The 14510-nt window shown below is 39.4% G+C and overlaps 1 protein-coding gene across 4 annotated transcripts in view; it reads right to left on the bottom strand.

Annotated features, from left to right (window-relative positions):
- The window catches only part of Hivep1 (HIVEP zinc finger 1), a 127858-nt gene that overhangs the window by 53827 nt on the left and 59521 nt on the right, over positions 1-14510 (bottom strand). For all 4 annotated transcript variants that reach the window (XM_074082898.1, XM_074082900.1, XM_074082899.1 and 1 more), the window contains exon 3: positions 3619-3672. In XM_074082898.1, coding sequence (XP_073938999.1) covers positions 3619-3672 — 54 coding nt within the window. The remainder of the gene's footprint in view (positions 1-3618; positions 3673-14510) is intronic.

The raw sequence follows: 14510 nt of genomic DNA on the forward strand, positions 1-14510 counted from the left end.
AATATGAAGCAGATCTCAAAAGGGGCATCAACTCAACACATGCTTCACAGACAGTATTAGACAGCAGCCATGTTCATTATAAAATTATCCATGGTACGCAAGAAATGGAAACAACTGACTTGTCCATCAAGTGATGCATGAGTAAAGAAAACATGGTGTGTAGTCACAGTAAAATACTATTCAGCCATGAAAAATGCATCCTGTCATTTTCAATTATATGGACAGTACTGGACAGTATTATATTACATGGAATAGGCCAGGCACAGAAGCACAGAAAGATAAGTTCCACTTGATCTCATTCCTATGTGGAATCTAAAAAACGTCCACCTTATGGTGTTATACAACTCATGAATTTTTCCTTGCTCAAATAAACTTTGTTAAACTTAAGGTGTCTGAAGTTTTTCTTTTAACATTAGTAGTTAGGAAAATATAAATCGAGTGCAAAATAAAATGCTAGTTTATATCCACTCCAATGGCAAAAGTTAAAGACTGAAAATATCGTGTATTGACAGCACAAAATGAATTCTTAAACAGTCATGGTGAGAATACAAGAAGTTAAAAAAAACTTGGGGAAACAACTGAGCATCGTTCCATGAGGTGGACATTCACCTTCCCTAAGTATGTCCCTGAAAACTCACACCTGGTACCAGGATATGGAACCATCTCCTGTTTGTGATCAGCAACAGACAGAAATAGCTCAAATCTCTCAGTAGAGGAATGCAACAAGCGTGTCGTTCAATGAATATTGTGACCACAATGAAAAGCAGCTGCATGCGATGCTGGGTGAGGCCAAGTGAAAACACTGAAGAGACTGTAAAGCATCACTGCATTTTAGGTTCAGACTCAGGCAAAACAAACAAAACCCCACCTTGGTCAGGGATGCCCACTCAGAGAGCATCATTTGTGCAAAGCACTGAAGTGATGATCACAAAATTGAGACGTTAATGCCTCTTCGTAAGGGCGGATGTGGTGCAGAGGAGCCTGGGAGGGGCAGGAGAGCGCTGCAGTCCTTGCACTGGGGGCTGGGGTCCAACCTTACCACCTCATCGGTAGCTGTTATAATTTAATGCGTTACACATGTTAATCTATGTGTCACGCTGTATGATAAAATATTAAAAGAATGAAAATTAAAGTTTACTCAAGAAATGGCCCATAACACTCTCCTAATGATCAAATTTTTTCTTTCTAGTTTATTTTACTCACGTCCCATTACCACATCTGTGACAATCACTATTTTATTTAAATTCTGCTCAATAACTGAAAACAGTGTCAAGCACAATGCATGTTAAGAACATAGACAATGCCATAAGGAAGAACAATGGAACTGCAGAGAACGTGTGAATGGTACATGCTACTATTTATCCCAGATGGATTAAAAATCAAAATAAATCAAATTAACATTGCCTGATTTTCATTTGGAAGCAGAGAAAAAGAATGAGACATGCACACTGTTAAAATTCATTGCATCTCTTTATTGTGTATGTGTGACTGACACAGCTAGTTTCTATCCTACCATATTACAATAAACAGATTTACCCTTCTTAAAATGTTAAAAAATAGGAAAACCTCCTTTACTCTCTCAATGAACAAGTTTCGTGTTTTTTAAGAGTTTACTGCTAAGATGGATACTTCTGAGAATCAATTATTTACTTGTGCTACTAATTATGAAAAGAAGAGGGAGGAGAACTACCCATTAAGTTTGGGACCAAACAACTTTCAATGGAGACAAAAGCCTTAGATCCATTTGCAATGTGAAACCAAAACTCAAATAGATTTACTCGGACTTTCATGGTGAGAAAAACCAAAAGCATCTCAGAGATATGGAGGAAAATGATCTACTGCAGAGGACTCATCATAACCCCAAAACAATAAATAAGCCCATACTTTTATAATATGGTCTTAGATGGAAGAAATGAATTTCCTTTAAGAAAAATAGGGAACTCAGCAAGAAGAGAGCTGAGAAGGCTCAGTACTTCCAGAGTCATTTCCAAGACTTTTCCCTCCTATTGTTAAAGAGGAACTGACAATATTCTGTACTTATACATGAAAAGAAAACTGTTTTGTTTTTAATTTGCCACAGAATTTCTGTGTTAAAATGAAAGGCAAGTAGTAATTGTGAGCAGCGCCTGGCACGGAACAACGCTCCCTTGGTATTCACCTTGGGCTGAGCTGAGTGCAGCCTGCCAATGGCAGCCCACTCCGTTACTCTGAAGCTCGTCACCCAACTTCTTCTTCTAGAGCCTTTGTCCCTTCCTTCTTTCTATTAGGCATTTAGCTCACTTTTGTGAAAACTTTTGCCACAAGAGTAAGAAAGAAAGACAAGCTCACATTGATTCTGCTACTTGAAGCAGCTCAAAGCCATGAGTAGCTGTGACCAAGAAGTCTAAGAAGCAAGGCCTCTCCTAACCCAACGTCCCAGTGTCACAGCTATGGCAGTGTGAGGAAGGAAGGAAGGGATGCTAGGCAGCCTCTCAAAGGGTCATCATAGTTATGGCAACCTCCCTAACCCTTTCTAGCCTTGCTTCTCTGTCAGATAGGATATGGCCATTCCCGGTCCCTGTGGAGGAGGGGTAGGGAAGAAGACACTTTAAGGCTGCCATCCATCACCTTGTACTTAATCATCTTGGTGGTGCACAGGTTGCTCCAAGAGGTGGAGAATGGGATAGCAGGAAATTATTTTCTCTAAGACATCTGCTCAATCAATGATCAATCTAGAAAATAAATTTTCAAAAAAGAAAAGGCTTTCCGCTGGAATCCTATTTAGCTAAGCTACTGCCAAATAAACAATGTATGGAGCCCTTTACTCCCCCACAACAGTGAAAGAACACGAGTTTTACTAACAGATACGGGGGACGCTACCCCTCTCCCTCACGCTCTTCTGCATCATGTGTACTTTTACATTACCTGCAAAGGCAAGATGCTTTCTGCCACGAAACCACTTTCCGCCTATCAAGTTTTCAGGGTGTTTTGTTGTTGTTGTTGGGGCTTTTTTGTTTTGTTTTGTTTTGTTTTGCTGTTTAGTTATTTTCCAGGCAATGTCTCTTTTTTACCTCGGGGCAGCTTCAGTCAACTATTCTTCTAATGATGCCTTCTGCACAGCTTGGATCACTGGTACGTACCATCATGCTCAGCTTGTTGCTTCAGATGGGGGTCTCGCTTAACTTTTTGCCAGGCCTCGAACCACTATTCTCCCAATCTCTGCATCTCAAATAGCTGGGATTACAGGCATAAAACACTGTACCTGACCTAATTTTTCTTATTTAACAATAAGTTATCACCTCCAACTGAAATCATGAACATTTTTGCTAACGCTGCTGATATCTCCAAATATGAATTTGCTACATTGGATTCAACTGTTCTTCCACTGATTTGCATTCAGGCTGTTTGCCCATCAGTATGTGAGTATGTGAGAAACAGTTCTAGAATACGCTGTGTAGCTAAAATAGTTCACACAGCAGAGTCCATAGGACTTTAGGTACCAGTTAGTCTAAGGTAATGAGGAAGCACCAATTTTTAATTCTGTGACCTGTTTACAGTGACTGATTTTGTTCAGGCTGCAATTATGAACTATCTACATGGGCAGTAATAAAGTTTATACTAGGGTCGAATTTAATTTACCTTTTTTGGAAACTTCTGCTCCATTAAGCTCTTTTTGTGCTTCTTCAATTTTGTCTAAAAGATAAAAAGGAAAATACATAAATCAATGAGTCATTACTAATACAGTAAAGCAACATACTACTTACAAGCAGTCAGACACACACTAATAAATATTTAATTAAATGAATGCATTTATGAAAGGAAAGTGTGTAAACTGTTAAAAGATATATTCTCTTTTAAACTTTTAATTTTAATAATTTCTTAGAAGAACTACTTCTAATTGACTCACATTTCCATAATGCAAATAATTATTGTATTTTAAATATTGAACTATAGCTAAAAAGTACTTTATTGTTTAAGAATATCTAAAAGTAATACTTTCCTTATGTATGAAGTGCCCAATAGGGATTTTGTTAAGAGATAAAACAAATGCTTACCAGATTAGAATCAAATTTCCTGATGGCACCATGGCTTAGATATGGTTTGAATGAACCCCACGTGTTCTTATGTTGTGAGCTTAGTCCCCACTGAAGCAGTGTGAAGAGGTGATTTGGGGGGGGGGCGGTGACAATGAAGAGAGTTCTTAGGTCATTGGGGATACTATTCTCAGAAAGGATTAAGGTAGTTCTCATGGGACTCTGAGTCAGGACTTGGGAGTAGGATGTTTTTAAAGAACAAGGCTGGCCACTCTCCAGGCTCCTTCCTAGGCTTGTGGTCTTGCATGCATCCACCATGATGTCATCCACCGTGGAGTGACGCACCCATTGGGACTCTTGTCAGAGTCATCACCATACTGTTTGATCCTTCAGTCCCCTAAACTGTGAGCTAAATGAACTTCTTCCCAGCTTCGGTATTTCATTAGAGTGACAGAAAATGCTGTGACACAAAGATGTAGGACAAGCATGGAAGACAGAAGTGGATGGAAAAACCAAGGAAACAGTGATCTGAAAGAGACCTGGCAGGACTCTGTGTGTCCCCTGTAACAATGGAGAATCTACAAAGTGTGAGACAGAGTAATGCATCAAGGAAAGTGACTATACACGTACACAGCTTTGACAGGCAGGTGTAACCCAAAAGCAAACACGAGTTGGGAGTGCTGCCTCGGGTGGACAGAGCAGAGAGGCAAGTGTGCCCCAAGCCTGTTCTTCTTCATTCTGAGGCTATGGACATGACTGTATTTTGTAATAAAAAAAAATGATCATGTCCTACTTTGGTACCAATTTGAATTTTAATGTTTGTATATAGTTGATGATGACAGTAACTAATTCCAAAATTAATACATTGGTCTAAGCACTTATTATAATGGTGAAAGATATAAAATCCCCAAGGTATATTTTGCATACATGTACATATACAAAGATACAAACATTTAGTCTACATAACATTTTAGATAACATTACACAACATGTTAGATACCCCATGAGAGCATAGCTTAGATAAACGCTCTTGAAATATGGTTTCCTTAGCCATGTAAATAATTAGTCTCTGCCTTTTGGCATATACCACCAGCCCCACAAATTGTCCCCAATGCTAAATTTACCACTACTGGTCTGGGAAGATGCAACCTCCAATGTAGCATCCAATTCTAAACAAATCACAGGCAACGACCACCATGGCCTCTTCTAACTCTGGTAGACCTGCCTCTTGCCAGAAAAGCCAGAAATTCAGATAACATCTGACTTACTGATCAAACTGCCTTCCACTGCACATTGATTCAACCAAGGCAGAATGGGCACTGTGGAACAAAGGAAGCAAGCTGGTCTGAAATAAGAAACATTCGATCTCAGCAAAGGTCAAAATACCTACATTTCCAACCTGACAAATGCGTCCCCAAGCACTGTCCTGTTTGCTCCCTGCTAATATCACAAGCAGAATATACCTGGAGAAGAGCACAGGCAACCAGATTGACAGACTGAAGCTATAACTCTTGAAATAATGAGTTGAAACTGACAATAATTTTTTTTAGAAAAAAAAATCCCATATTAAATGAGAAGCCTGGGCTGGGGATGTTAACTCAGTGGTATAGTGTGTGTTTTGCATGCACAAGGTCCTGGGTTCCATTTCTAGCACTGGGGGGAGAAAAAGTCAAGAAGAGTTTGAATTTTCACTATTAAAAAATGATAAGTATTAGAGAAGATAGATATTTTAACCTAATTTTACATAATCTATACATGTATTAAACTATCATGATCACATGTTGTCCAATAAGCATGTATAATTTTTGTTTTATGTACCAGTTAAAAAACAAAAATAAATAAAACTAAGAATTAGTGCAACAAATGCAGGGACTGGACCCAGCATTCAACAGTAGTAATTTTATCTCAAAGAAAGAAATTCCTAATGCATGGATAAAAATCTACATTAATAGTAACCAAAGAATAAGGGCCACTTTAAAAAACACATTAAGTACATTATAGACATTCAAAGTATAAATAATAAATCATGTGATTTAAATATATAGTCCTTAAGAAACACTTAAAAAGTAGTTTCATTACCAACCATTATTTCTATTATTAAAGAATCATAAATTCTATATGTACATATTATATATATATATTCACAGCAGTATTGGCTAAGCTTTATCTAGAGTTTACACATGATTTGACATTATGTACTAAATGCAACTTGTTATTAACAGATTCATTTGTGGCTCAAAGCAACAAAAACTCATGATTTATTAACTACAATGCAGTACATTGAAATTAGCCACCTTCTAGTCACGTTAATGTAAATTCTTACAAAAATGACCTGAGTTTACATTTGACCACTAAATACTACTCTCCTAAATTTTTCAATTAAGTTCTTTTTTGCTGGTAACAGCAGACAGACTTGAACTACTGGCTTGGAGCATGTCCTGCACTGGATGCAATAAGCATCTTCTCACATGCTTTGACCTTCAACTCCAGTTCAGCAGGTGAACACGATCACTAATTAGAAAGTTTGTTGCAGCCATGCAAATAGCTTGTGCTTCTGTCAAAGTCGTGTGTATATTTAACCTGCGTTTTACAATTTTCCTGGTAAATACGATTGTTTCCACAATAATCTCCAAACTTTGAGAGAAAGTGTCTTTATTATATGCTCTTAAATTGGTTCATAGAAGATGAACCAAATACTGCTATTTAAGGCAATAGCACTGGGGTTTTTCCGCATTATGATCCAGAGCAATAAATACATTTTGATATTTCACCCCATTATACATATGTAATATGTATGTATATAACTCAAAACCAGCTTACCCACTCTACTTTGTATCCTTTCCTATGTAAAATGAAAAGTGATATCCGTCATCCACATTAACTTACGACTCACTACAGGACTACAAACCTGCACCTCTGCTCACATCTTTTTCATCACGCCTTTACCCGAGGGTAACAGCCCCCAACAGTAACATCCCTCACTGTAAGTCTTGCTCTAGGGGATGCGGGGAGAAAAGGATGGAGACAGGACCTTAGATTCTGAGATACCCCCAACATGCCCCCCTCCACCAATCTGGGTAACAATTCCACAAAGAACTACACACTCAGAAGAGAATTAAAGCTTTGGTGTATAAAAGATCTAAACTGTGTCCACCTCCATCCTGTTAGCTCAGCCTCTCGATGCTCCCTCCACTCAGCCTCAGCCTCTGCTCCAGCACCCATATCCCTTCTCTTCGCTTAGTCCTACAACACAAACAACAAAAAGTCATCACGTAGAACCTAATGAACTGTAAAAGTCACCTCTGTTTGTTGAAAAGAAGGGCCATCTAATTGAAAAGAGTGTCATATGTTAGTGCCCTATTGTTACTACTGAATAAAGCATGACTTCTGCTTTTCTTTGTTAGACATCAGTCCATGCTCTTCACTTTCACTGCTAACTGCTCGAGCTATTTCAATGACTCTAAATATAGACAATGGTGTAATGCCAAAACAGATGCTCTCCTGCATGAAGGCCACTCCCAGTCTTCCAGGCTAAATCAACCAAGCAAACCTATCCTATGAACAATCCACTTTAACTCCAAGTCCCATATCTCCAGTGCCCCTGAGCCTATCTATGACAAACTAAGATAATGTTGAAAATGCGTCCAGACTAGCAATATTTCAAAGGGAAAAAGCCTGTCTGAAATACAAGTGGAAAAAAAAATAAACAGAAACTCAATTCTGTGCTAACAAATCTCAAAACTGTGATAAATTAGTAGACTTCTAGAAAAACATACAGTTATCCAAATTGATCCAGAAAGAGGGAGCCCTGAATAGATTAACCACCATGAATGTTATGGAGAAAATAAGAGTAATGTAAAACTGGTTTTTTACTATGGGGAAAAAAAACTCAGTATGTAAAGAGATATCTGAGGATGGAACATTAATAATTTTCATTTTACTATTTATATTTTCTTTGAATTACTAAATTACCTATAATGAATAAATACTTGGGTATAAAAAAGAATTATAAGCTGATGCCAGTGGCTCACACCTATAATCCTAACTACTTTGGAAGCTGAGATCAGGAGGACTGTGGTTTGAGGCCAGCCTGGGCAGAGACCACATCTCAAAGAAAAGTTGGGTGCAGTGGTGCACACCTGTCATCCCCAGCTACTTAGGAGGCTGAGATCAAGAGGATCATGGTTCCAAGCAAAAAGTTTCCATCCTAACGGGAAAAAAGCTGGGTGTGTTGCTGTCATCCCAGCAACAGTGGGAAGTGTAAAATAGGAGAAGCATAATCCAGGCTGGCCTGGGAAAAAAGTGAGATACTATCTCCAAAATACCAGGGCAAAAAGTGCCAGGGACATGGCTCAAGAGGTAGAGTGCCTTCATCCAGAGTGCAAGGCCCTGAGCTCAAACTCCAGTACTGCAGAAAAAAAATTATTTAACAGAAATAAACCATAGTAATGTACTAAATTATCTTTTATAAAAATGGTGGCTATTCATCCTAAATTCCACATTTCTAAATCCCATGAAAAAATCAAGATAATTTCTAAAACATGAGAATACCATAGGTTGCACATCTTAATCTGAAAATCCAAATTGCTCCAAAATCTGAAACACTGATGTGCAAAACATTCCAAACGTAGAAACATTTTGGATTTCAGATTTTTAGATTAGGAATATTCAACCTGAAGAGTTGATGCAAATATTCCAAGTCTGAAAAACTCCAAAACCAGAGACACCTCTGGTCCCAAGCATTTTGGAAAAAGGATATGTAACCTGTAACTGTGGTTCATTCAGTTCAGAGTATATGCATTAGCTCCAATGTGCCAGCCTTAACGAACAGTCCTGTACTGTGCAGAATCTTAGGGAAGTACCGCAGCAAATCGTTTACTTGTGTAAGAGTGTGACTACGGTCCAGGGGGGTGGGTATTCAAGTAAGGGAACACTGAGGTTTTAGAAACACAAAAGAGCAGAAAACGGAGTTAGTTAGGAACTCAATGCAATTTGGATCATAAACTTAGAGAGAGCAGATCCAGAGATAAGCGTCTGGGAGCCACTTTCTTATGCAGTCGACAATTAAAACCATGCCAGAGCTGGTGGAAACAGACAGAGAACTTTTCTATGAGGCAATGTGACCACATTTCAAGATCTTTGAAAAACAACTCATTCCTTTAAGAAAGTAACCTGCCCTTTGGAACCCTACTCTGAGCCTATGAAAGAAGGGGAGGAACAAATGCTACTCATCAAATGCTTTTTATGACAGCAAGAAAACTACATAACGAATTGTGCCTGACACAGTTAAGTGCGCAATGAGTACTTGTTCAATGTATACATATTTAAGAAGTGGTTAAAGAAATCATGGTGTCTCTGTATGATAGAATATTGTGGAATATTACATTGTGATTTCTTTGAAGACCTACTGACTCAGACACTTCAGGGATGACATTCCAGATTGGGTAAATGTGTAAAGCTTTTGCCAGTGGTTTTGATGGGTCACTTACTCTCCAGCTAACAAACATTGGTGGGGTGGGAGACAGCCCCAATTTTTAAGGAACATGTGCAGGAAAAGAGTCCCAAGAAAGAGGAGAAAAAAGGGAAAGACTAGAAGGAATTCTAAGAATAGGAAAGATTTTGTCCACAAAAGTCATTAGCAGGGTTTCAAAAATGTCAAAACAATATGCGACGTGAGCAATGAACAAAAAGGGTCTCCAGTGCACTGAGCAGTTAAAGAGGTGGATGTAGTGCTTCCCAAAGCATGTGGGGGCCAGGGAGGCTAGAGGGCAGTAGCCAAGGAAGCGAGGAGACCTGAGATGGGGAAGAAAAGAGAATAAAGCCAAACTATCCTTTCACACTGTAACGAGCTGAGTGTGATAGGGCACACCTGAAATCCCAGTACTAAGGAAGCTGAGGCTAGGGGATAGTGAGTTCTAGGCCAGCTTAAAAACCCACAACCAAAAAAAAAAAAAAGAGCAAACAAAAAACACTGAGCAAAAGTGAGTATTGTGGAGGCAGAGAGAAAGACCTGGGATGGGGTGGGGGTGAACTAAAAAAGTGAAGGTATGAGAAAAAACAAGGAATATGGATGGGTGAGGATCTGGAAAAAGTAGAAGACACCAGCAAGAGTCCAGGCAGAGGTTTAAACAGGCAAACAGCCAGAGCTGCTCTCCAAGGCCAGAGGGAAGGCCTGGGGAAAGCAGGGATGTTCAGGCAAAGCGTGCTGGCTGGAAAGAGGAATCTGAGGGAGCTCACATCCAATGGCTTCAACTATATTGAGAAGAGGCATGGAGGTCTCCAAAGAAAAGGGAGTTGTGTGTGTGTATGTACACACACACACACACAAGGGGGATTAGACACTAGGAAAATAAGGTGAAGTAGGTGACAGAAGACTGAGACTCAGCACCTCCAGACCTGTGATGTAGAAACCAAGGAAAGTTTGTTGACTCCAGTCTGCAGTGGTGTCCTCTATTCTAACAAGCCTGGCACCTGGATGAGGGGCAGAGAAGGGATGCCAACTTTGAACTTTTCCAGGAGAAAAAACAAGGAATTCAGAGAAATGGAGTTGCTAGAGAGTACTCATGTGTTGACCAAACAGGATGGGTAGCCTCTAGGATGGGAGGGAGAAAGGAGATGAGGGTCCTTAGGAAAGGTGACTGAGCAGGAGGCAACTGGCAGTTTGAGGGCCCCAGAAATGTGGGGGGGGGGGAGAATGGATCAATTTCTAGGGAAGGGTTCACAGGTTTTAAAGTGATCAAGAGTGGCTGTGGAGGGATGCAGGGGTGGTTCAATACACACAAATCTATAAATGTAATACAGCACATTAATAGAACCAAAACCAAAAAACACTTGATCATCTCAGTAGATGCAGAAAAAGCCTTTGATAAGATTCAACACCACTCATGATAAAAGCTCTAAGAAAACTTGGAATAGAAGGAAAGTACCTCAACATTGTAAAGGCTATATATGACAAACCTATAGCCAACATCATACATATTGGAGAAAAAGTGAAACCATTTCCTCTAAAATCAGGAACAAGACAAAGGTGCCCACTATCTCCACTCCTATTTTACATAGTACTGGAATTCCTAGCCAGAGCAATAAGACAAGAAGAGGAAATAAAAGGAATACAAACAGGTAAAGAAACTGTCAAAATATCCCTATTTGCAGACGACATGATCCTATACCTCAAAGACCCAAAAACTCCTAGACACCATAAATGTGGCAGGATACAAAATCAACTTACAAAAATCATTAGCTTTTTTATACACCAATAACGAACAAACTGAGAAAGAATATATGGAAACAATTCCATTTACAATAGCCTCAAAAAAAAAAAATCAAATACCCAGGAGTAAACTTAACAAAGGATGTGAATGACCTCTATAAGAAGAACTACAAACCTCTGAAGAATGATTGAGGAAGACTACAGAAGGTGGGAAGATCTCCCATGCTCATGGATTGGTAGAATTAACATAGTAAAAATGGCTATACTACCAAAAGCAATCTACATGTTTAATGCAATTCCCATCAAAATCCCAATGACATTCATCACAGAGATTGAAAAATCTACCCTAAAGTTCATCTGGAAACACAAGAGACTGCGAATAGCCAAGGCAATGCTCAGCAAAAAGAGCAATGCTGGAAGTATCACAATACCTGACTTCAAACTACATTACAAAGCAATAGCAATAAAAACAGCATGGTAGTGGCACAAAAACAGACATGAAGACCAGTGGAACAGAATAGAGGACCTCGATATGAATCCACACAGCTATGCCCACCCTATCTTCAACAAAGGTGCCTAAAACATACAACAGAAAATAGATAGCCTCTTCAACAAGTGTTACTGGGAAAAGTGGCTATCTGCTTGCAGAAAACTGAAACTAGATCCATGTTTATCACCCTGTACTACCATCAACTCAAAATGGATCAAAGACTTTAATATCAGACCCAAAACTCTGAAGCTAGTACAGAAAAGAACAGGGAATACCCTGGAAGCAATAGGCAAGGACTTCCTCAACAGAACCCCAGCAGCTCAGCAGCTAAGAGAAAGGATAGACAAATGGGACTACATGAAATTAAAAAGCTTCCAAACAACAGAAAAAATGGTCTCTAAACTGAAGAGACCACCACAGAGTGGGAGAAAATGTTTGCTAGCTTATACATCAGACAAAGGACTGATAACCAGAATATACAGGGAGTTCAAAACACTAAACTCCCCCCAAATCAATGAACCAATAAAGAAATGGGTAACTGAACTAAACAGAACATTTTCAAAAGAAGAAATTCAAATGGCCAAAAAACACATGAAAAAATGCTTATCATCTCTGGCCATAAAGGAAATGCAAATCAAAACCACATTAAGATTCCACCTCACCCCTGTTAGAACAGCTATCATCAAGAACACCACCAAGAACAAATGTTGGCAAGGATGTCGGGGGAAAGGAATCCTCATACACTTCTTGTGGGAATGCAAGCTAGTACAACCACTGTGGAAAACAATATGGAGGCTTCTTAAAAATCTAAACTGATATACTATATGATCCAGCAATCCCACTCCTGGGGCTATATCCAAAGGAAGGTGACTCAGGTTACTCCAGAGGCACCTGCACACCCATGTTTATTGCAGTGCTATTCACAATAGCCAAGTTATGGAAACAGCCAAGATGCCCCACCACTGACGATGGATTAAGAAAAATGTGGTATTTACACACAATGGAATTCTACTCAGCCATGAAGAATGAGATCTTATCATTCGCAAGTAAATGGATGAAAGTGGAGAACATCATCTTAAGTGAAGTTAGCCAGGCTCAGAAAGCCAAAAATTGTATGTTCTCCCTCATATGTGGACTTTAAATCTAAAACAAATACAGTAATATTATTAGACATGGGTCACACGCCAAGGGAAGGACACGTACAGGAGGAATAGGGAAAGGTACAAAACCTAAAACTTGAAAGTGTTTGATGTCCCCACTGCAGAGGAACTAATATATAGTAATCTTAAAACTACAGAGGTCAATCTGGGAAGGTGATGGGGAAGTAGTGAAGAGGTCAGGAAGAGATGAATCAATTCGGGTTGTAACACACACGTGCATGGAAGCAATGCTAGGAATCTCTCTGTATAGCTATCCTTATCTCAACCAGCAAAAACACTTTGTTTTTCTTATTATTGCTTATGTCTTATCTTTAACAAAATTAGAGAAGAGGGCAGAATAGGGTTCTGCCTGGAAGTGAGGAGGGTGGGAGAGAGAGGGAGGGAGCAAGGGGCAGGTGGGAGAAAAGCCCCAAACAATGTGTGCACATGTGAATAAATGAATTTTAGAAAGTGGCAGTGGGTAAAATGGGCTAGAGACAGAAGTTAGATGGGCAAGAAAAATGTCTATCCCCGTATGAGACTGAGTCAGAGAACAGCAAAGACCATGAGGAACAAAACATACTAAAAATTAAAATGCAAAATGTTGCATCTTGCTATTCTTGTATGGATGGCCCTCTGAAAAAGATCTTTTCACAAAGCATGTTTCCATCATGATACTGAAAAAAGCTTGAAACAAGTTTAAAGAAAAAGCAGATATAAGCTCTGTTATGCTTTTAAAATTGTGGACCAACTAAGTGCAATGTTTCTTTACAAAGACCATCTTCATATCAAAACTGACCAGGCACACAGACACACAAATTAAGAATCACTGGACTATCTACTAGGGAGTTAAAATGTTTTGTCCCTCAATAACACATCTAATTATTCTATCTGGAGAGAGAGAAAGCAATCACCTGGTTTCACATGGCAGCCTTGTTCATTACAGCTGAGAACTGTGGAGATCATTGTCCTTAAACTACATTTTAAAGAACTTCTTTAAAAAAAGAAGGTTTTTTTTGGGGGGGGGCAGGGGGCAAGGGGACAGGGTCTCACTACGAAGCCCAGGCTAGCCTTGAACTTGTGATTCCCTTTCTCAGCCTCCCAAGTGTTGCCAGACATAATGGTATCTTTTTACCCATGGAAAATGCTACAAAGAACTGCAGCTTTCATGGTTCAGTGAACATTTTCTAAGAAATAGAAAGCAAAGCAACTTCCCCAAGTCTTCTCCAAACCTCATGTTGTCTTGGAGCCCACAGAGGCCCAGAGGAGAGGCTGAGCTCAGTCACAAAGCTCCTTCTTTAGATAGCTGCCACATCACCTCAGCTCAAGGTCAACTCCATAGTGTCACTCTTCCAGCTCCTGGTCTGACAGCCCTTTATACTTCCCCTGAACAGCAGAGCCCAAACCTGCTACGGACTTGAGTCATGTAATAGTACAATCCTATAAAAATCCTGATACTGGGGCTGTCCCCTGTACCAATTAAATTAGCATTTTAAAAACTTTCCCAAGTGATTCCAACAAGCAGTCCACCTTGAGAAGCAATTCTCTAAATTACAGATATTATCGGGTCAAGATTCAAAATAGTATAGAACTTAAGGGAAAAGGCTTATCAGCTGGCTGTTGGCAGGGATGTGTTATTGGGTACCCAGCGGCAGCAT

The sequence above is a fragment of the Castor canadensis genome, chromosome 8, assembly GCF_047511655.1.
Source record: "Castor canadensis chromosome 8, mCasCan1.hap1v2, whole genome shotgun sequence".
Lineage (NCBI taxonomy): Eukaryota > Metazoa > Chordata > Mammalia > Rodentia > Castoridae > Castor > Castor canadensis.